The 23,952-nt window shown below is 48.6% G+C and overlaps 1 protein-coding gene across 2 annotated transcripts in view; it reads left to right on the top strand.

Moving 5' to 3' along the window:
• HIP1 (huntingtin interacting protein 1) overlaps nt 1-23,952 on the top strand; it is a 320,025-nt gene that overhangs the window by 248,802 nt on the left and 47,271 nt on the right. Inside the window, exons 22-25 of one of the 2 annotated variants that reach the window (XM_030222554.1) lie at nt 6,676-6,812; nt 17,390-17,500; nt 19,831-19,889; nt 23,721-23,783. In XM_030222554.1, the coding sequence (XP_030078414.1) occupies nt 6,676-6,812; nt 17,390-17,500; nt 19,831-19,889; nt 23,721-23,783 (370 nt within the window). The remainder of the gene's footprint in view (nt 1-6,675; nt 6,813-17,389; nt 17,501-19,830; nt 19,890-23,720; nt 23,784-23,952) is intronic. The other variant, XM_030222555.1, reaches the window with a different exon arrangement.

Raw genomic sequence — 23,952 nt, forward strand, 5'->3', positions numbered from 1 at the left:
CCTTCAAAAAGGTGGTAAATAAATCCTAATAAATAAATAACAGCACCCTCGTAACACTCTACAGCCATGATGGCGAACCTATGACACGCGTGTCAGCATTGACACGCGTAGCCATTTTGGATGACACGCGGGTTGAAAGCAGGCAGCAAATAGAACCCAGCCTGCCTGCTCTTACTGCCAGGGCCGGTCTTAGGCAGGGGCGACGGGCGTTGGTGGTCTTATCGCGCAGCTTCAGAACCCCCCTCCGAGTCGGAACCCCCCTGCTCCGCCCCACCTCGCAGCCTTGGTAACCAGCAGTCCTCTTCGTCAGAATCATCCAATTAGGAGTGCCCTTTTAGGCGCCAGACAGGCTCCCTACAACCAATCACAGCTCACTGCAGTTGTAGCTCAGCCAGGTGAAAAAAACTGCCTGAGGCTCGAGGCAATTGTGATTAAATGTTGAACCTGAGTGCTGAGTGCGAGTAACCCAGGCAACTGCTGCTCTCTTCAGACAAATAAAGTCGGGTCAGCCGCTTTCTTTCTCTCGGTGATCCTGTTGCAGCCTTAGCTCAGCTGTACTTGGACACTGACTGCTGCTCCTGCTCCACACTTGTTTGGGAAGTTCCTAAAAATACCGGTCCAGCTAAGAAATCACTTGTCATTGCTTTTATAATGCTCCTTTCACTACTTGTTTGTAGCAATTCGTTATGAGAGAGGGAAAACAAAAAGGGAAAATAAATTATGGGTGCCATTTCCCGCCATTAGAAATAGCGGCAGGTAAGTTCAGGGTTTAGAATCCAACTGCAGCCCCCTAGACACTTTTTTTTTTTGTTCTGTTCCAGGCCTACACCCCTTCCCGTGCACTCCGCTCCATGGATAAATCCTTCTTATCTGTTCCCTTCTCCACTACTGCCAACTCCAGACTTCGCGCCTTCTGTCTCGCTGCACCCTACGCCTGGAATAAACTTCCTGAGCCCCTACGTCTTGCCCCATCCTTGGCCACCTTTAAATCTAGACTGAAAGCCCACCTCTTTAACATTGCTTTTGACTCGTAACCACTCGCCTCCACCTACCCTCCTCTCTTCCTTCCCGTCCACATTAATTGATTTGATTTGTTTACTTTATTTATTTTTTGTCTATTAGATTGTAAGCTCTTTGAGCAGGGACTGTCTTTCTTCTATGTTTGTGCAGCGCTGCGTATGCCTTGTAGCGCTATAGAAATGCTAAATAGTAGTAATAGTAGTAGTAGTAAGTTAAATAATTAGTTTTTGGTTTATTAAATACAGTTATATATTACAATTATACATTTTTGTTATTTAAACTATAAATATCGCGAAAGTATGTTTTTTTTCTCGAAGTGACACACCACCCGAGTTATGCTCGGTTTTTGGCGAATTTTGACACACCAAGCTCAAAAGGTTGCCCATCACTGCTCTACAGCAAGGCAGACTCGTAACGTTTTTAGTTTATTTGTTTACTGATTTCTAGGGATTTATTAACTGCCTTTATAAAGCGATGAAGGAGGTGAAAGCAGGAACAGCTTATTTTGTTAACACCGCCTCGAGTGATAAATAAACAGACAAACATGAACATAAATACAATTACTGAGGTAAACTTGGAGATGGTAAAATTGAATCCTAGAAATAGGAGTAACATGATACAGTATCAGAAAGTAAAACGCTCGTACAGTAAAAATGATAAATGACAGAGTAGAAATGAAAATGTGTAAAAAGTGGGAGTACGACCAAGGATACCAGAAACTGGAAGATGTTCTTAAATAAAAAACTTTATTAAAGGTTTGAAGATTCATTAAAGGTTTGAAGACTCGACACGTCGTGTTTCGGCCGTCAGGCCTGCATCAGGAGTCTGCACGGACATTTTAAATAGTCTTTCTAAAGACTACCACGTTATTTTTGAAGAATCAACCTTATTACCATTTAGCAATTCTCCGTGCAAGAGACTGCTGTAAAATCTTCAGAGGATTTCCATCGTCATTGCTCTGCAGCACTCTGCACAGCAGACTCCTGATGCAGGCCTGACGGCCGAAACACGACGTGTCGAGTCTTCAAACCTTTAATGAATCTTCAAACCTTTAATAAAGTTTTTTATTTAAGAACATCTTCCAGTTTCTGGTATCCTTGGTCGTACTCCCACTTTTTACACATTATTGTTTTTACCGTGGGGTGCTTGAGTTTTCCGCTTGCTGGTGGATCTTCTCTCAGAGTAGAAATGAAACCAGCATGGAAAGTGCATTCGTATAACACAGGTAATGCTGTTCCCAGTGGAAGCACAATAGAAATGATATACTTGAATAGGCACAGCAGAGCACTCAATTACCATATTTATTTATTTATTTATTGGGATTTATTAACTGCCTTTATGAAGAGATTCACCCAAGGCAATATACAGCAGTTTAACATCAAATTTGCAGAGGGGAAGATGGAGACTACTTGCTACTTCCAGGAAGGTGTTGAAAATGATCAAAGTTATTTTATGTCTGCTGTTTTTCTGATGCTGTTGGTTAGTTTATATATATATGTGTGATAAATTGGTTGATTGCACTTTCATCAATAAAGAGAAACAGTACAAAGAAAAGCTACGAGAATGGTATGGGATTTGTGTTACAAGACGTATGAGGAGAGACTTGCTGATCTGAACATGTATACCTTGGAGGAAAGGAGGAACAGGGGTGATATGATACAGACGTTCAAATATTTGAAAGGCATTAATCTGCAAACGAACCTTTTCCGGAGATGGGAAGGCGGTAGAACGAGAGGACATGAAATGAGATTGAAGGGGGGCAGACTCAAGAAAAATGTCGGGAAGTATTTTTTTTCACGGAGAGAGTAGTGGATGCTTGGCATGCCCTCCCGCGGGAGGTGGTGGAAAAGAAAACGGTAACGGAATTCAAACATGCGTGGGATAAACATAACGGAATCCTGTTCAGAAGGAATGGATCCTCAGGAGCTTAGCCGAGATTGGGTGGCAGAGGCGGGGCTGGTGGTTGGGAGGAGGGGATAGTGCTGGGCAGACTTATACGGTCTGTGCCCTGAAGAGGACAGGTACAAATCAAGGTATACACAAAAAGTAGCACATATGAGTTTATCTTGTTGGGCAGACTGGATGGACCATGCGTGTCTTTTTCTGCAGTCATCTACTATGTTACTATTTAAATGTAACGTAAAACGTACAGTTTTGTTAACAGCATAACAATTGTAAATGACCAAATAAAAACCTAAATACAATGAATGAGGTAAATTTGGAAATGGTAAACTGAAACCTAGTAATAGAACTAACATGATACACTGTCAGAAAATATACACGTGTAACAGCACTATAGAACAATCATATAACAGAAATATGATAAACGTCAGTACAGTAGAAATGATATTGCGTGGCAAATCAGAACGGTTCGCATAACATGCAATACAATAAAATAAACATACATTAAAACTTTTTACAACTCCATCTAAAATAGGATAGAAAACAGATAAAACTTTCACACTAAAAGATAAAATCAATCCGCTTAAACAGCAGTCAAATTTCAAAGACCAACAATTCAAAAAAAAAAAAACTTCTGGAGACCTGTGTAGTCGTCCAGTCAGCAAAGCTCAGCCAGTGATGAAGATTGATTGGTAGTAGTGTGTTTTAAGCGCTACCCAAAAACGAGAATATGAGTTCTCCAGTCTGATAGACTGAGGCAGCAAATTCCGTAAAGCTGGGGATAACAATGGAAAGCTAATGAACAAGTGGATTTCCACCTTGCCTTCGAAGGCGGGGGCAGAACCAGTCTATTATCGGTTAATAAATGGAGAGTATGAGCAGGTGTGTAGGGGATGGTCAAGGCTGCAAGATAGGATGGGGTGGCAGTATGAAGTGCTTTATGGGTTAGTGTAAGGATTTAAAATTTTATGCTAAATTCAATGGGACTCCATTGAACCATTCCAAAAGAGGGGAGGCCCTATTGTATTTAGAAGCCTGACGTATGACGCGGGGTGCAGTATTCTGAATAGTTTGTAAACCTTTCAGATTGAATTTGGTAATACTAGCATAAATAATCTCATTGAATTCTTTGATTGGGCAACTGGAGAATTGAATCATCGACGCGCTATAGACGTAATCTACTTAGATTTTAGCAAAGCTTTTGACACGGTTCCTCACAGGAGGCTCTTAAATAAATTAGATGGGCTGAAGATAGGTCCCGAAATGGTGAACTGGATTAGGAACTGGTTGACGGACAGACGACAGAGGGTGGTGGTAAATGGAGTTCGCTCGGAGGAGGGAAAGGTGAGTAGCGGAGTGCCTCAGGGATCGGTGCTGGGGCCGATTCTGTTCAATATATTTGTGAGTGACATTGCCGAAGGGTTAGAAGGTAAAGTTTGCCGATTTGCAACAGAGTGGACGCCCGGGAGGGGAGTGGAAAGCATGAAAAGGGATCTGAGGAAGCTAGAAGAATGGTCTGAGGTTTGGCAATTTTCAATGTGAAGAAATGCAAAGTGATGCATTTAGGGAGTAGAAACCCACGAGAGACGTATGTGTTAGGCAGGGAGAGTCTGAGAGGTACTGAGGGGGAGAGGGATCTTGGGGTGATAGTATCCGAGGATCTGAAGGCGACGGCCGTAGCGAGAAGGTTGCTAGGCTGTATAGAGAGAGGTGTGATCAGCAGAAGAAAGGAAGTGTTGATGCCCCTGTACAAGTCGTTGGTGAGGCCCCACCTGGAGTATTGTGTTCAGTTTTGGAGGCTGTACCTTGCGAAGGATGTTAAAAAAATGGAAGCGGTGCAAAGAAAAGCTACGAGAATGGTATGGGATTTGCGTTCCAAGACGTATGACCAAAGACTTGCTGACCTGAACATGTATACCCTGGAGGAAAGGAGGAACAGGGGTGATATGATACAGACGTTCAAATACTTGAAAGGTATTAATCCGCAAAAAAATCTTTTCCGGAGATGGGAAGGTGGTAGAACGAGAGGACATGAAATGAGATTGAAGGGGGGCAGACTCAAAAAAGATGTCAGGAAGTATTTTTTCACGGAGAGGGTGGTGGATGCTTGGAATGCCCTCCCGCGGGAGGTGGTGGAGATGAAAACGGTAACGGAATTCAAACATGTGTGGGATATGCATAAAGGAATCCTGTGCAGCAGGAATGGATCCTCAGAAGCTTAGCTGAAATTGGGTGGCGGAGCAGGTGGGGGGAAGAGGGGTTGGTGGTTGGGAGGCTAGGATAGGGGAGGGCAGACTTATACGGTCTGTACCAGAGCCGGTGATGGGAGACAGGACTGGTGGTTGGGAGGCGGGAAATACTGCTGGGCAGACTTATACGGTCTGTGCCCTGAAAAAGACAGGTACAAATTCAAGATATGAGTTTATCTTGGGCAGACTAGATGGACCATGCAGATATTTTTCTGCCGTCATCTACTATGTTACTATGTAATATTGCAGTAATTGTAACATGTAGTGACATATGCATATGATAAAGTACATAATGAGTTTTGATCTAGTGAGTTTCTAACCGAAGAAAACTGTCGTAGAAAACAGAATGATTTCTTCACCACACCTGAGATCTGTTTACTAAAGGAAAGGGCAGACTTGACGGTCAACTCTAAATGTTTAAAGGTACGGGAGTAACTTGTCTGTCGAACAATATCGGAATTAGTGAGGGAATTGGGCTGTGACCTGTTATCCGTGAGTATGTCGTCTTATGTGGATTTAGTACCAAGTGATGTTCAGTGAGCCAACTAGCTACCTCTTGGAGACAGTTCTGAATCGGTTTTAAGTCAATGGCTGACGGATCTGTATAATGAATAAGCAGGAAATCATCAGGGTAAGAATATGAGCTAATTCCAAGTGACTGAATAAGTAGTGCCAATGGACTCACAAATAAATTAAACAAGAGAGGTGATAGAACTGAGCCTTTGGGAACTCCACATGAAGTGGAGTGAAATTTTGAAATGGAGCCACATTGTAATACTCTAAAAGAACGATCGTCCAAGAAAGAAGAAAGCCAATTGTGAACCGTTCCAGAAATACCCATTGAGTGCAAACGCTGTAAGAGTAAATTGTGGTCAATTAGATCGAACGCTGCGGACAAGTCTAGAGAAATGACCAGTGCAATCTTGCCCTGTTTCTAATCATGAATGTAGTTCACTGAGAAGAGCAGTTACAACTGGTCCTGTACTGTAATCCTGCCTGAAACCAGACTGTCACGGACAAAGTGCATTAATGGATTCTGAAAAAGATTGAAACTGTGAAAATACAATTGTGTCTACTATCTTAGCCTTAAATGGGAGATTTGAGACTGGACGATAATTCTTTTTAAAGAAGGAATCAAGTGTGCTTTTCTTTAGGATTGGTCTAATCAGGGCCTCCTTCAAGGCCATGGGAGCAATGCCCTCTTTAAGACTGTTTACCACTAGAGAACAGAGACAAGGTAACAGCCCCAAAGAAGGCATCTTTAACCAGTTCGAGGGTATAGGATCAAGAGGACAACAGGGGGTTCAAAAGAGTGCCAAGAGCCCAGTAGATTGGAAATAGAAGTGCCATATGATGTATTCACAACAGAGGGAAACTGTTCGTAGATTGTCTATTTTAGAGACAAAGAAAGAAGCTCATGCATTTGAGTCCACACACGGTGTGATGTCGCTGCTGGTACTGCACAAGCTGATATGTTTTTAACTTTGTGTTTTTTGCTTCGTAGTGTTGTTCGAGACCTGTAAGCAGTGTGGGGCCGAAGCGCTCTCCTGCCTCTCCTTCCTGAAGACTGAGGCATCCCTCGTAAGATTAGAATTTACGGCTCTTCGAGACTGTCTTAGCAGAATGGCAGCCATTGGAGAGGTAAGATTCTAAAACTCGTACCTGGAAATATGATGCTGTTATGCTAAACAGGGTAGGATGACATGTAATCCTCTCAGATAAGCAAAGATGCCAAGTTACCCAGTTTCAGGCTGAAGACTGTTTGGCCAGTCTGGTTTTTGAATTTGCGTCCCAAAGCGGTGTGAGATTTTTAGTGTCTGATCCTTTCCATTGAAATCAGTGTTGCAAGTCCCGTAATGCACTGGCATGGGCTGAACAGAAATCCAGGACTGTCCCAAAATCTCCAGCCTTACAGAGGTGGTAAAGGCCATAAAGAACAGCCTTGTCTCGTACCCCTGTGAATTGGTATGATATCCGAATCCATAGACGTAGACTGGGGGGGGGGGGGGGGGGGCGAGACGACGACGAGGCGCCGCCGCGCCATTAGTTTAAAAAAAAAAACACATGCAGGCACGCGCTCCTCTCCATCCGCTTGGCTTCCCTGCCCTCTCTGTCTGCGTCCCGCCTTCCAGAGGAAGGCGGGACGCAGACAGAGAGGGCAGGGAAGCCAAGCGGATGGAGAGGAGCGTGTCCGTCTACCCCTCTCTCTTCCTCCCTCCCTCCGGCGCAGGCAGCAGTCTTTTTCAGCGTTCCTGGCAGCGGTAGCGATGTACACGCTGCCTTCGGCTCTTCCCCAAAGCCTTCTCTTCAAGTTCCTGTTCCCGCATAGGTGGGAACAGGAACTTGAAGAGAAGGCTTCCGGGGCAGACCGAAGGCAGCGTGTACATCGCTACCGCTGCCAGAAACGCTGAAAAAGCTGAAGACTGTTGCCTGCGCCGGAGGGAGGGAGGAAGAGAGGGGGTAAACGGAGTCACCATCTTGGACCTCGCGGGGGGGTGGGTGGGGAGCAGAGGGAAGATGGATGGTACTGGGAGGGGTGGGGAGCAGAGGGAAGGAGCAAGAGATGGATGGGACTGGGAGGGGTGGGGAGCAGAGGGATGGACCAGGAGATGGATGGGATTGGGAGAGGTCAGGCACAGCAGAGGGAAGGAGCAGAAGATGGATGGGACGGAGGGATGGTGAGCAGAGGGAAGGAACAGAAGATGGATGGGACTGGGAAGGGTGGGGAGCAGAGGGATGGACCAGGAGATGGATGGGATTGGGAGAGGTCAGGCACAGCAGAGGGAAGGAGCAGAAGATGGATGGGATGGAGGGATGGTGAGCAGAGGGAAGGAACAGAAGATGGATGGGACTGGGAGGGGTGGGGAGCAGAGGGAAGGAGCAAGAGATGGATGGGACTGGGAGGGTGGGGAGCAGAGGGAAGCCTACTGGAAAGAAGACACTGCATAAAACAGAAGACACTGGGATCAAAGCGAATAGAAAAACTAAATGATCAGACAACAAAGGTAAATAAAAGTATTTTATTCATAATTTATTAATTGAAATGTGTCAGCTTTTGAAATGTGCATCTGTGATATTTTGCCTGTAAATTTCAATTCCTTCCTCCATATTAGCATAATCATTTGCATATGTATATATGCAAATGATATGCTAATATGCTCCACCCATTCTTTGCCCCCCCCAAATGAAACAGTCAAACTACGCCTATGTCCGAATCCCAACCATTACCTACACATCTTAGCACAAGGAGAGGAATAAAGGGCTCTAATTGCTGAAACAAAGCGCCCATGAAAGCCATATCAAAAGTCACATATAAAATACCCTTTGAACTCAATGAAATGCTTTCTCAGCATTGAAGTTTATCAAGAGAGAAGGAACTCCCTTCTCTTGGCAAGGATATCAGGATCTTACACATTTTTTTGCTACAGTTCTCCCTTACACAAACCCCACTTGAGCTTTGTGCATCAGAGCAGGAGTTTTGACATCAGGGAGACACAATTAAGAAACTTCTGAGCCGCAATTCTCCTTACAAAAAGAGGGCAAATGGAGGGATTGATTTAACTTGAAAAGCAGAAACTACCTTAGGTAGAAAGGAAGGCAACACACGAATAGTCACCCCTGCCTCAGTAAAATGTAGAAAGGGATCCTGCAAGGTAAAGCTTGAAGCTCCCAAATCTTTCTGGCCGAAGACATATCCACTAAGAAAACAGTTTTCAGAGTTGCTTTTTGAAGGGGCTGCTTTAGAATGAGTTTAAGGCTTCATTCAGGACAGATTAGTCTAGCTCAGGGATTCTGAACTCAGTCCTTGGCACACACGCAGACAGGTTTTTGGGATACTCACAATGAATATGCATGAGAGAGATATGCATACAATGGAGGCACTGCATGCAAATTTATCTCATGCATATTCATTATAAGTATCTTGAAAACCAGACTGGGTTGGTATGTCCTGAGGATTGGGTTGAGAACCCCTGGTCTTGATGGAGGTCTAAGGTGATTAACACTCTTTAAGAAACTCTCCATATCTGGATGCTCTGCCAATGATGCTCGCTGAATACAACCATGAAAACAAGCTGGAGCCGTACTTGAACCTTAGGTGAATTAAGAGAGAGACCTTTGTTAAGTCCTTCTTGAAGGAAGGCTAGAAAGTGCAGCAGTGATGCTTTGGATAAGATTTCTACCTGAACACCAGAATTCAAAGGTTCCTCCGTATCTGAGCATTAGTTGTCCATTGGAATTGGGCCCTGGACCAGAAGGCCGTTGTATCGAGGCAGACACAAGGGAGGAGCAATCTGTAGTTGCATCACAACTGCATTCCAAGGAAGCCTTGACCAGTCTGGAGCCAGAAGGATCACTTTCCTTGGATGTCAAGCAATGTGGAAAAGATTCTATCTATCATTGGTCAAGGAGGGAAAACATATAGTAATTTGGGTGTAAGTCACTGTTAAAGAAGAGCATCCAGTCCCTCCCAATTGGGATCCTTCCAATGGCTGATAATCTGGGAACTTGAACATTCTTACTGGATGCCATCAGATCTATGTCCAGAATTCCACAATGTGAGGTGATCAGACAAAAGGCTGGCATTGACACTTTCCACTCTCCCGGATTCAGAGAACCTCTGCTGAGATAATCTTCCTGAGTGTTGAGCGTTCTATGAGACATAGAAATGAGAGGGAATGTGGCTTTCTACCCAGCCAAAAAGAATCTTTGCTTCTCTGGCAAGGTGAGCCCTCTTTGTTCTCCGAGGACAAGCAGGCTGCTTGTTCTCAAGACTGGGTTGACGTCCACGGCAGCCCCCACCAACCGGAAGAAAACTTCGCGGGCGGTCCCGCACGCAGGGCATGCCCACCGCTCATGCGCGGCCGTTTTCCCGCCCGTGCACGACCATTCCCGCTCAGTTTTTTTTCCGTTCCGCGCTGGAGAGAGACGTGTTCTCGTCTCTCTCTTAGTCAGCCCCGGAAACCGGATTGCGGCCTAGCCCGCGGTTTTTTTTCTTTGTTCTGTACGCGTTCGCGTTTATTTTTCTTTAAAAAAAAAAAAGCGAAAAAGAGTTTTCCTTGTCGTTCATAGTCGCGAGGGCGCGTCGTCGCGGCCGCGGTCGATTCTTTTTCGAGTGTGCTTTTCACAGCCACCGTCGACGATTTTGACTTCGCCGATGCAATTTTTCCGTCGATGTCCTCGAAGGTCCCGAGCGGATTCAAGAAGTGTGGTCGGTGCGGCCGGCAGATCTCACAGACCAATACTCGCGCTTGGTGCCTCCAGTGCCTCGGCCCGGAGCATAATTCCAAGACGTCACCTTGTGTCTCGGCTTAAGGAAGCGGACACAGGTGGCGAGGCAAGTTCTGCAGGATCGTCTTTTTGGAACTTGCGCCAGCCCTTCGACGTCGACCTCGGCGGCATCGGTGTCGACGGCCGGGTCTTTGGTGCCGGTACCGATGTCGATGACGTCGGCACCGACCCCAGGAGCACAGGTACCTTTGGCCCACCGGCCTGCCCCGGCCACTCCCGCTGCTCAGGGCCGTCGGGACCGAACCCTGTCTGATCCGATACCTCGAGGCCGGGGGGGCTCCACCTCCTCCTCGTCTCTTCTGCGGAGCGCCGATGACGGACATCGCAAGAAAGCCAAGAAGCACCGTCATCGGTCGCCCACGGCGCACGGGACTGGCAGCTCTGGGACATCAAGAGACGACTCGACACCCAGGAAGCGGCAGTGCCGGGAGGAGCATTCCCCCTCGGTCGAAGAGGTGTCGCTGCGTGGGTCCGCGGGTATCTCGGTACCGTCTCCTGGACCCGAGCAGCTTCCGGCACCCACACCGGCCCCCCTGCCTTTCCCGACAGCGGGCCTTGACGAGTGCCTCCGAGCCATCGGGCTGATGCGCCAGGCTCTGCCGGCACCAGGGGTGCTTGCGCCCCCAGCGCCGTTGATGGAGGCGCCGGTGGGCTCTGGCCCGATGCTGAGGCCTCAGACGCCGCTTGCGGCACCAGTGTCGACCGCCACGCAGGTGGAGTCGACGTCGATGGAGGGAGCTTCGTCCCCGCCGGCGCGGAAGTCCAACGCTCGACGCCATCATCGAGGACGTGGTTCCTCGCAGTCGAGACAGGCCCAGTTGAGGTCTGAGCTGAGAGAGCTCATGTCCGACACCGAGGAGGAGGCCTCGTGGGGGGGAGGAGGAGGACCCCAGATATTTCTCCTCAGAGGAGTCTGTGGGCCTTCCCTCCGACCCCACTCCTTCACCGGAGAGGAAGCTCTCGCCTCCTGAGAGCCTCTCCTTTGCCTCTTTTGTCAGGGATATGTCCATCAGCATTCCCTTCCCCGTGGTTACTGTGGATGAGCCGAGGGCAGAGATGCTCAAAGTCCTCGACTATCCATCCCCACCTAGAGAGTCTTCCACGGTGCCATTGCACAATGTCCTTAAGGAGACACTGCTTCGGAACTGGTTGAAGCCACTATCTAATCCCACCATCCCCAAGAAAGCGGAGTCCCAATACAGGATCCACTCAGACCCAGAGTTGATGCAGCCTCAATTGCCTCATGACTCGGCGGTCGTGGACTCTGCTCTCAAGAGGGCACAGAGTTCGAGGGATACCGCCTCGGCGCCCCCTGGGCGGGAGTCTCGCACTCTGGACTCGTTTGGGAGGAAGGCCTACCAATCTTCCATGCTCATGACCCGCATCCAATCATACCAGCTCTACACGAGCATCCACATGCGGAATAATGTGCGGCAACTGGCGGACCTGGTCGACAAGCTCCCTCCGGAGCAGTCCAGGCCTTTTTAGGAGGTGGTCAGGCAGCTAAAGGCATGCAGAAAGTTCCTGTCCAGGGGTATCTATGACACCTGTGATGTGGCATCTCGAGCTGCGGCCCAAGGTATAGTGATGCGCAGACTCTCCTGGCTGCGTGCCTCTGACCTGGACAACCGCAGCCAGCAGCGGCTGGCGGATGTCCCTTGCCGGGGGGATAACATTTTCGGCGAGAAGGTCGAGCAGTTGGTGGACCAACTACACCAGCGGGAAACCGCTCTCGACAAGCTCTCCCACCGGGCGCCTTCAGCATCCACCTCTGCAGGTGGACGTTTTTCCCGGGCCCGGCAGGCTGCACCCTACGCCTACAGCAAGCTTAGGTACACTCAGCCGGCCCGAAGGCCTCCTCAGGCACAGGGACAGTCCCAGCGCGCTCGTTCCCGTCAACAGCATGCGCCTAAGTAGCCCCCTGCACCTCCACAGCAAAAGCAGGGGACGGGCTTTTGACTGGATCCATGGGAACATAGCCACCATCAAAGTATCTGTGCCGGACGACCTGCCGGTCGGGGGGAGGTTGAAAGTTTTTCACCAAAGGTGGCCTCTTATAACCTCCGACCAGTGGGTTCTCCAAATAGTGCGGTGCGGATACAGCCTGAATTTGGTCTCCACTCCACCAAATTGCCCACCGGGAGCCCAATCCTTCAGCTCCCATCACAAGCAGGTACTTGCAGAGGAACTCTCCGCCCTTCTCAGCGCCAATGCGGTCGAGCCCGTGCCACCCGGGCAGGAAGGGCAGGGATTCTATTCCAGGTACTTCCTTGTGGAAAAGAAAACAGGGGGGATGCACCCCATCCTAGACCTGAGAGGCCTGAACAGGTATCTGGTGCGAGAAAAGTTCAGGATGCTTTCCTTGGGCACCCTTCTCCCCATGATTCAGAAAGACGATTGGCTTTGTTCCCTGGATTTAAAGGATGCTTATACTCACATCCCGATATTGCCAGCCCACAGACTATCTCCGATTCCGTCTGGGGACACGTCACTTTCAGTATTGTGTGCTGCCCTTTGGGCTCGCCTCTGCACCACGGGTGTTCACGAAGTGTCTCGTGGTGTTTGCGGCGTACCTACGCAAGCTGGGGGTGCACGTGTTCCCATATCTCGACGATTGGCTGGTGAAGAGCACCTCAGAGGCAGGAGCTCTTCGGTCCATGCAGTGCACTATTCAACTTCTGGAGCTGCTAGGGTTTGTGATAAATTACCCGAAGTCCCATCTCCAGCCAGTCCAATCTCTGGAATTCATAGGAGCTCTGCTGAATTCTCAGACGGCTCAGGCCTTTCTTGAATCTCCTGTCCCTCGCTTCCCAGACCAGAGCGTCTCAGCAGATCACAGCTCAGCAGATGTTGAGACTCCTGGGCCATATGGCCTCTACGGTCCATGTGACTCCAATGGCTCGTCTTCACGTGAGATCTGCTCAATGGACCCTAGCTTCCCAGTGGTGTCAAGCCACCGGGAATCTAGAAGATGTCATCCGCCTGTCCGTCAGTTGCCGCAATTCGCTGCACTGGTGGACAATTCAGACCAATTTGACCCTGGGGCGTCCATTCCAAATTCCGCAGCCCACGAAGGTGCTGATGACGGATGCATCTCGCCTGGAGTGGGGAGCTCATGTCGATGGGCTCCACACCCAGGGGGTGTGGTCCCCCCAGGGAACAAGATCTTCAGATCAACCTCCTGGAGCTCCGAGCGGTCTGGAATGCACTGAAGGCCTTCAGGGATCGGCTGTCCTACCAAATCATCCAAATTCGGACAGACAATCAGGTTGCAATGTATTACATCAACAAGCAGGGGGGCACCGGATCTCGCCCCCTGTGTCAGGAAGCCGTCAGGATGTGGCGGTGGGCTTGCCAGTTTGGCATGCTTCTCCAAGCCACATACCTGGCAGGTGTAAACAACAGTCTGGCCGACAGGCTGAGCAGAGTCATGCAACCGCACGAATGGTCGCTCCATTCCAGAGTGGTACGCAAGGTCATCCGAGAGTGGGGCACCCCCTCGGTGGACCTTTTCGCCTCTCAGACCAACCACAAGCTGCCTCTGTTCTGTTCCAGACTACAGGCACACGGCAGACTGGCGTCGGATGCCTTTCTCCTCCATTGGGGGAACGGCCTCCTGTATGCTAATCCTCCCATACCTTTGGTGGGGAAGACCTTGCTGAAGCTCAAGCAAGACCACGGCACCATGATTTTGATAGCGCCTTTTTGGCCCCGTCAGATCTGGTTCCCTCTACTTCTGGAGTTGTCCTCCGAAGAACCGTGGAGATTGGAGTGTTTTCCGACTCTCATATCGCAGAACGACGGAGCCCTTCTGCACCCCAACCTTCAGTCTGTGGCTCTCACGGCCTGGATGTTGAGGGCGTAGATTTTGCTTCGTTGGGTCTGTCTGAGGGTGTCTCCCGTGTCTTGCTTGCCTCTAGAAAGGATTCCACTAAGAAGAGTTACTTTTTCAAGTGGAGGAGGTTTGTCGTTTGGTGTGAGAGCAAGGCCCCAGAACCTCGTTCTTGTCCTGCACAGAACCTGCTTGAATACCTTCTGCACTTATCAGAGTCTGGTCTCAAGACCAACTCAGTAAGGAATCACCTTAGTGCGATTAGTGCTTACCATTATCGTGTAGAGGGTAAAGCCATCTCTGGAGAGCCTTTAGTCATTCGATTCATGAGAGGCTTGCTTTTGTCAAGGCCCCCTGTCAAGCCTCCTACAGTGTCATGGGATCTCAACGTCGTCCTCACCCAGCTGATGAAGCCTCCTTTTGAGCCACTGAATTCTTGCCATCTGAAGTACTTGACCTGGAAGGTCATTTTTTTGGTGGCCGTTACTTCAGCTCGTAGAGTCAGTGAGCTTCAAGCCCTGGTAGCTCATGCTCCTTATACTAAATTTCATCATAACAGAGTAGTACTCCGCACTCACCCTAAGTTCCTGCCAAAGGTGGTGTCGGAGTTCCATCTTAACCAGTCAATCGTCTTGCCAACATTCTTTCCCAGACCGCATACCCGCCCTGTTGAACGTCAGTTGCACACATTGGACTGCAAGCGAGCTTTGGCCTTCTATCTGGAGCGGACACAGCCCCACAGATAGTCCGCCCAATTGTTTATTTCTTTCGACCGCAATAGGAAGGGGGTCATTGTCGGGAAACGCACCATCTCCAATTGGCTAGCAGATTGCATTTTCTTCACTTACGCCCAGGCTGGGCTGACTCTTGAGGGTCATGTCACGGCTCATAGTGTTAGAGCCATGGCAGCGTCAGTGGCCCACTTGAAGTCAGCCACTATTGAAGAGATTTGCAAGGCTGCGACATGGTCTTCGATCCACACATTCACATCACATTACTGCCTCCAGCAGGATACCCGACGCGACAGTCGGTTCGGGCAGTCAGTGCTGCAGAATCTGTTTGGGGTTTGAATCCAACTCCACCCTCCAGGACCCAATTTTATTCTGTTCAGGCTGCACTCTCAGTTAGTTGTTCTTCGTAGGTCAATTTCTGTTATGCCCTCGCTGTTGCGAGGTTCAATTGACCTGGGTTCTTGTTTTGAGTGAGCCTGAGAGCTAGGGATACCCCAGTCGTGAGAACAAGCAGCCTGCTTGTCCTCGGAGAAAGCGAATGATACATACCTGTAGCAGGTGTTCTCCGAGGACAGCAGGCTGATTGTTCTCACCTACCCTCCCTCCTACCCTTTGGAGTTGCGTTTTACTCATTCCTTTGCTTGTCATTCAACTGAGCGGGAACGGTCGCACATGGGCGGGAAGACAGCCGCGCATGCGCGGTGGGCGTGCCCCGTGTGCGGGACCGCCCGCGAAGTTTTGTTCCGGTTGGTGGGGGCTGCCGTGGACATCAACCCAGTCGTGAGAACAATCAACCTGCTGTCCTCGGAGAACACCGGCTACAGGTATGTATCATTCGCTTTCTTCCTTGCCTGTTGATATAAGAAACTGCTGTCTTTTTGTCTGAGAAAATTCTCACTGGCTTTCCTTGAAGATAGGTAGCAAAGTTAAGGAGAGCTTTTCGAATTGCTCTGAACTGTGGTTGATTGATCGATCATGAGGCTTTGATCAGAGACCAGCGGCGTTGCTAACTGAAGGAGACCATCAGCTCCCCAACCCAATAAGCTGGCATCCATTATAACTACAAACCAATCCTGTATCACCAGAGGAAGGCCCCTCTGATGATTTGGTGGATGAATGCACTGGTTCAAGCTGAGCTTTGCTTGGAGGGTCCAAGGGAGGAGAAGATTGTAGTCCTGAGATGTTGGAGACCAATGACTGAGAAGAGACAGCTAAATCAGTTTCATGTGAAATCTGGCCCAAGGGAACATATCCAAGGTAGAGGCCATTGTGCCTAATACTTGTACATAATCCCAAACTCTGGGAATTGATAGGAAGAGAAGATTTTTTTTATTTGATTCTGAATATTCAACTGGCAAGCAATGGGAAGAAAGGACTTCCCTAGACTTGTGTTGAATGTCACCCCTAGATACTCCAATTTTCGTGCTGGATACAACTGACTCTTGGAAAAATTGATTGCCTATTCTAAGGATTGAAGAAGAGTAACTCTGTTGGATGACACCTGTAAATTCTCTTGAAAGGAAGAGGCATGGTTCAGTCAATCATCCAAGTAAGGATGAACTTAAATTCTATCCTTATGCAAAAAAGCAGCACTCAGTGCTGTGGAAAGGGCAAACTTCATGACCACAAATTGATAACGTTCCCCAAGGACTGCAATTCACAGAAATCATCTGTGAGAAGGCCAAATGGAAATGTGAAAGTATGCTTCCTTGAGATCCGGTGAAGTTAGAAGCTCCCCCGGATGAACCGATGCTATTACCGATTGCATTTAACAAGCTAATGAGTTCTGATAACAGCACAACCAATAATGAGCACTAATTGGCACTGATTAGAATTTAGGATCACAAATCACTAAGTGTATTTTGTAATGAAGTACGCCGAGCTTCTAACGCATGCAGGCAAAAAGAGGCGTGGTTATGTGCAGGGAAATATCCGTTCTGAAATTTGCACTGCTAGTTATAGAATACGGCCCAGTGCACCTAAATCTACAAGCAGGGATTTACGCCAAGTTTTCATTGGTGTAAATAGATGAGCGTAGATTTATGCACTGATATAGCAACTAAATGTATTCTATATACTGTTCCTAAATCTAGGGACCAATTATAGAATACGGTTAGTCGGCACTTCAGAGCCGATCTTTTTGCTTTTAAGGTTCTATGTATAGAATCTCCCCATGATTGTCTTTGCTTACAGTAACCACTGGAAGTACCCTCCCCCTCCCCCCCCCCCCCCCCAATACTGAGTCAGTTCTGTCAAGATAAATGCCTTTGAAAATGAACCCCTTAATTAATAGATTAACTTAAAGCAGAAAGCAGTGCAACTAAACAGAGATATTAAACACCCTCGCTGCTCTGACCTTCCTACAGGAACTGCGACCCAAAGGTTTGGATATCAGACAGGACGAGCTGGGAGAATTGGTGGACAAGGAGATGGCAGCAACCTCCGCAGCAGTAGAAACTGCTGCCCTGAGGATAGAGGTAATTTGGAAGATTGTAAAGGGGTCTGACGTTTAACACTGAGGGGGTCAATATTTCAAAGCGATTTAACCCTTTAGTGTCCAATGTTCCCGTAATAAGCCGTATGGGAACAGATTGATGGGAAACTTGGACACTAAAGGGTTTTAACCGGCCAGAAATGGCCCCTGGCGGGTCAGATCACTTGTTTGGGGCTAACCACTCATTATCAGCGGCACTTAACCGGTTAGTGCAGCTGAAAATGTCCAATTAGCGCCTAAGTCAAAACGGGTTATTTTAGGGGTGGAGTCAGCACTTGGCTAGTTACATGCCGATATTCAGCACTTAGGGGCCCTTTTAGTAAGACGCGCTGAAAACAATTGCCTGCGCTGGCGTAGGCGCATGTTTTGGACGCATGCAGGTCCAGTTTTCAGCGAACCTGGGAAAAAGGCCTTTTTTTTTTTTGTGGCTGCAAATGGACGTGTGGGAAAATTAAAACCAGCGCGCGTTGAGTTAGCACTAAGGTCTCGCGTGCTAACCAGGCGGTAATCATCAAGTGTGCAAACTGCCGATTACCGCCGGGTAAGCGCCACGCAGTAGAAAATGGAAAAAAATTTTCTGCCATGTGTTTTGGGCATGCGTCAAAAATGGAATTACCGCCCAGGGCCAGGTGGTAGTTCCAATTTGATGAGTGTTGGACGTGCGTAGCTGCCTGTGCGCCTTACTAAAAGCGCCCCTTAACACTGGCCAAGGTGACCAGATAAAAGTCAGTGCTGAATATCGCACTTAACCAGCTATAGTTTAGTTTGCTCCGTAAACCTGGAAATTCAATGCCAGGGCGCAGACATGGTCTGGCATTGAATTTCCAGCCATAATGCTGGCAGCGGTCAACAAAACACTGAGCATCGCTGGCTGAATATCAATCCCTGAGAGACCAAACCTGTGCCACACAGAAGGGGATTTGAGAGAGTAAGCATGTGCTATTATTATAAACTCACAGCTCGAATGACTACTGCTTACTGCTGTAATCTACGCCCTGCAGCTGGCCTCACAGTATATCCCCAGCACTGGCCACATGGCCGACCAGCTTCTGAATAATCTTCGGGATTCAGGGAGGGAAGGTGGGAAGAAAAGAACTGCATTATGGTTCTTGAATGTTTTAACCACCATCACATAAGAAGATAAGAATAGCCATACTGGGTCTGACCAGTGGTCCATCTAGCCCAGTATCCTGCTTCCAACAATGGCTAATCCAGGTCACAAGTACCCGGCAGAACCAAAATAGTAGCAGCATTCCATGCTACCAATCCTGGGGCAAGCAGAGGCTTCCCCCATGTCCATCTCAATAACATAGACTTTTTCTCCAGGAACACGTTCAACCCTTTTTTTAGTTTTCAACATTTTTCTTGATGACAATCAAAATTAGATATATTCCACATCTGGCCTAAATAACATAGCAACATCATAACATACATAACAAAAAGCCAGTGAGTGAGTCCGTCATCAATTTTTGCTTTCACCTTTTCACCCCCCCCCCCCTCCTTGCCCCTCTCCCCTCCCTCGCATGTCCTAGGGCTTGGACTCTGATAGTCCTAGGGCACCCCCCCCCTCTCCCCTAGTGGAGCCATATTTATCGTATGGACGCTCTCTGGGGCTCCTGACCATGTCATCCTACCCCTTATTCAGAAGCAAGCTTCGCCCTTTTGGACTCAATGTCTGTAAATAAGGGCCCCAAATCTGTGTAAAACGCGCTAAACACTTCGGGGACCCCCTAGCCTCCCAAGTAGCCAGCAAATGTATTTGATTTGTCCAGTGCCAGTAGGCTGGCGCCTCCGGTACAGTCCAGTATTGTAAGATGCTTTTCTGGGCCACCAGGAGTCGAGCTGTCTTAGTTTGCCTACGAAATGCCCCTTGCGTATTCAGCACAAAGTGGTCCCAGGATCCTATCACAGGGGTCCCCAACATTTGAGTTAAGAACTTAGTAATCTCCCCCCCAGAAAGCCTTCACTCCAGGGCATTCAACCCTTTTTTAAACCTAGATATGCTAACCACTGTTAATCCTCCAGCTGCTAGTTGTTGTTTTTTTTTGTAGCATTTGTATCCCACATTTTCCCACCAATTTGCAGTTTCAATGTGGCTTAATTTGCCGTAATGGCGGTTGCCATTACCAGGTAACAGAATTACAAAAGTTCCAGAGTTCAACTATTCTTTGAGTGAAAACATATTTCCTTTTATTTCCATGTAATTATTCATTGAGTGTCCCCTGGTCTTTGTACTTGTTCTTCCAAATTCTTCTTCTGTTTCTTTGTTTCTCTCATGCTCTCTCTTTTCTCACTTCTTTTACTCATGAACAGGAAATGCTCAGCAAATCTCGTGCTGGTGATACCGGGGTCAAACTGGAAGTGAACGAGAGGTCAGTTTCTGCACTTGCTTCCTGTTATATTGATGCATCTTTGGTTCCTGAGATTTCATCCATTGTCTGACTCAGTTATCATACAATTTCTGGTACAGGTTCAGATTTCAATGAGAGGTAAGCGCTGTTCTCTCCAAGCTGAGTGAGAGTCCTCCAACATGCTTGCTGCCAGCAGGGGGCAGTGCTTCAGTATTGTGTTTTCAATCCCTAGGGACAGACAGGTTCCCTGAAATCTGAGCTTGCTATTGAAAATGTGATAGTGAAACAGCATTGCCCCCACCCCACCCCAGCAGGACTATAGATGGGGACTTCCGCTCAGCTGGGAGGGAACAGTGGAGCTGAGGTAGGCTTGTGTGGAGAGTACTCTTAAAGTTACATTTACAGTTAAGTCACTTATAGCCTGCTAATACCATCTAATATAATAAAACGCACCGTGAACGTTCTGATGAAGACAACGTTCTGAAGTCACTCAAACACTCCCTGAAGGGTTTGTGGATTCATGGTGTGAAGCCACCCAGCCGTCTCTGCCCCGCCCTCGTGTCAAACGTCATGACGTCGAGGGCGGAAAAAAAAACCAAACAAACGGATTTACCTACGTGGTGGCGGTTCCGGCAGCGTCAGGGAAGGAGGCGGCGCTCCCGACGTTTCTAGCCTTCCCTTCGCTGTGTTCCGCCTTCTTCTGACGTCAAGGATGACGTCAGAAGAAGGCGGAACACAGCGAAGGGGAAGGCTAGACGTCGGGAGCGCCGCCTCCTTCCCTGACGCTGCGCTGCCGGAACCGCCACGGAGGTAAATTTAAAAAAAAAAAAAAAAAGGGATGTTGGGGGGAGAGAAGAGGGTGGGCAGTAAAGTTGAACAATGGGAGCGGGAGGGCAGGGGAGAAACCACAGCATGGATGCGAAGGGGGGAGGCATGGATGCGAAGGGGGGGGGGGGAAGAGGGCGGGCCAGGCTGGGACATGGGAGAGAGAGGAGCATGGATGCAAGGGGGGGTCATGGAAGGGAGAGAGGGGAATTGCTGGAAAAGGATGAATGGAGGGGGCAGGGGAAAGAGGAGCATGGATGGATATGGATTGCAGGGCAGGGCTCAGGGAGAGAGGGGAATTGCTGGAAAGGGATGAATGGAGGGGGCAGGGGACAGAGGAGCATGGATGGGCATGGATTGGGAGGGCAGGCCTCAGGGAGAGAGGGGAATTGCTGGATAGGGATGAATGGAGGGGACAGATGGGCATGGATGGATATGGATTGCACGGCAGGGCTCAGGGAGAGAGGGAAATTGCTGGATAGGGATGAATGGAGGGGGCAGGGGACCGAGGAGCATGGATGGGCATGGATTGGGATGGCAGGGCTCAGGGAGAGAGGGGAATTGCTGGATAGGGATGAATGGAGGGGACAGATGGGCATGGATGAATATGGATTGCAGGGCAGGGCTCAGGGAGAGAGGGAAATTGCTGGATAGGGATGAATTGAGGGGGCAGGTGACAGAGGAGCATGGATGGGCATGGATTAGGAGGGCAGGGCTCAGGGAGAGAGGGGAATTGCTGCATAGGGATGAATGGAGGGGACAGATGGGCATGGATGGATATGGATTGCAGGACAGGGCTCAGGGAGAGAGGGGAATTGCTGGATAGGGATGAATGGAGGGGGCAGGTGACAGAGGAGCATGGATGGGCATGGATTGGGAGGGCAGGGCTCAGGGAGAGAGGGGAATTGCTGGAAAAGGATGAATGGAGGGGGCAGGGGACAGATGGGCATGGATTGGGAGGGCAGGGCTCACACTCTCTCTCATATACAATGTCTTTCTGACTCTCACTCTCACACACTCTGTCTCACACTGTATCACATTCACTCTCTATGTGCCACACAGTCACTCACACACACTCTCTCGCACGCACACACACACACACTCTCTCTCACACTGTGTCTCACATACACACTTGCACACACTCTCATTCTCACAGACACACTCTCTCACAAACACACTCACACCCAGACTCACTCTCTCTCTCACACACACACACTCACACTTTCACTCTGTCTCTCACACAGTCACTCTCACATACACTCTCCCAAACATACACACTCCGAGGAAAACCTTGCTAGCGCCCGTTTCATTTGTGTCAGAAACGGGCCTTTTTTACTAGTATTAAATAGTTCACAGCGGGTTACAGCAAGACTATAGGACACAATTCGCCTAGGATGTCACAATTTGGCAAAGAAAGAAGATCAAGTCATTCTTAAAATTTCCAACTGTCTAAAATTATTTGTTGATCACATATCTATTAAAAAGTAAAGTTTTAAGGTTCTTTTTAAGCAGGCCATAACTAGGTAAAAATTCCTAGAATTTAGCCGCCTGATATGCAAATAGACCTGATAAAAGTTTCTTGGAAGTGTTACCTCGGAGACTTGGAAAATAAATAAGAGCTGCCATTGAGTATCATAATATTACCCTGTAAGAGACTAATGCATCAGAGAAATCATATATTGTGGTACTATACCCTGGGTTATCTTCCACAAAAGACATCCTAATTTGAAAATGATCCTCGCCTCTACATTAAGCCAATGAAGCTTAATAAATAATCCATAATTTTATTTGATTTCTTAAGCGAGAAAATTAAATGACCTGCAACATTCTGGATAGTCTGGATTTTCTTCAGCAAGTATTTTGGCAACCCCAAGTAGACAATGTTGCAATAATCCAGTTTGCTAAGAATCAAAGACTGCAGCACCAGTCAAAATAATTCCACTGCCAAATATTTACAAATCTTATCTAGTGTCCTCGGTCCTCCAGCTCAGTCAACACGTTTTTGGCAATTAGCTACAGAAGAGGCAAAATTCAGAAGCTCTTATGAGATTTCCAGCAGGTGCTGGCCACATATGTATGATTTATTTTGGACATGTATAGGTGGACCAGGGGGTGGGGCAAAAGATTATGTAGATAGCAGCAATGCTCATCTGTTAAACTTATGCATTGAACTCTGTAGAGTTATGTTGGCATTTTCACTTGAGAATTTATGTGAGAGCATCCAGTTCACAAGTCACTTCTGTGCTGATATTCGTAAAATCCCCACTTGTGAAATATCTCGTAAGTAAAATATGAATCCATCCTTTGGATGCTATGGACAATCATGGGCATGTAAGAACATATTTAAATAGAGATTATTATAGGTTTGCTTGTCGGAACTACAGATTCATGAAATGTCTGTTCATAGCAGTGGCGTAGCAGGGGGGCTGCCACCCGGGGCGGTTCGCCGTTGCACCCCCCCCCCCCCCCCGGGTGCAGCACGATGACATCCCCCCCCCCCCTCGGCGCATCGACACCCCCCCCCCACCAGCTCCCGCACCCTACCTTTAAAAAGAATGTTGGAATCCGAGGCGCAGCCCCTCGCGCCTGCCCTGCACGTAAAAGAAATGCGGACCGTCGGGCCTTCTCTCGCTCTGTCTGTCCCGCCCTTGCGGAAATAGGAAGTTGCGTCCGCGGAGGGCGGGACAGATAGAGCGAGGGAAGGCCCGACGGTCCACATTTCTTTACGTGCAGGGCAGGCGCGAGGCGCTGCGCCTCGCCTCGGATTCCAATATTCTTTTTAAAGGTAGGGTGCGGGAGCTGGTCGGGGGGTGTCGATGCGCCGAGGGGGGGGAGCTGGCAGGGAGCACCCCCCCCCCTGAGCTGACACCCGGAGCGGACCGCCCCCCCCCCCCCCCCCCCCCCCCCCCCCCCTTACTACGCCACTGGTTCATAGAGAGCTGGTAACAGTTGCCTCGTGATCTTGACCCTTTTTTCTCTTCTTCATTATTCCCCTTCCACTCATGTGGGGTGGGGTGAATGGCACAGCCTGAATTTAGAAAAGCTGAGAATTCTCCTTAGCACGGGAGCCTCCGAGCATGTGGTCAGAGAGTAAGTGCTGATGTGTGTGCTGTACGTCAACCTGCCGTGAAAGCTCTTGATTGCATGGAGTGTGCCCTCACTAATTCTGGAGAGACAGGGACGTAGGCGATTATCTTCATTGAAAGCTCAGGGACAAGGGTGGCTCCCTGACACTCTTTCCCCCAATACTTCTCACATA

The sequence above is a fragment of the Microcaecilia unicolor genome, chromosome 13 (genome assembly GCF_901765095.1).
Source record: "Microcaecilia unicolor chromosome 13, aMicUni1.1, whole genome shotgun sequence".
Taxonomy (NCBI): Eukaryota; Metazoa; Chordata; class Amphibia; order Gymnophiona; family Siphonopidae; genus Microcaecilia; species Microcaecilia unicolor.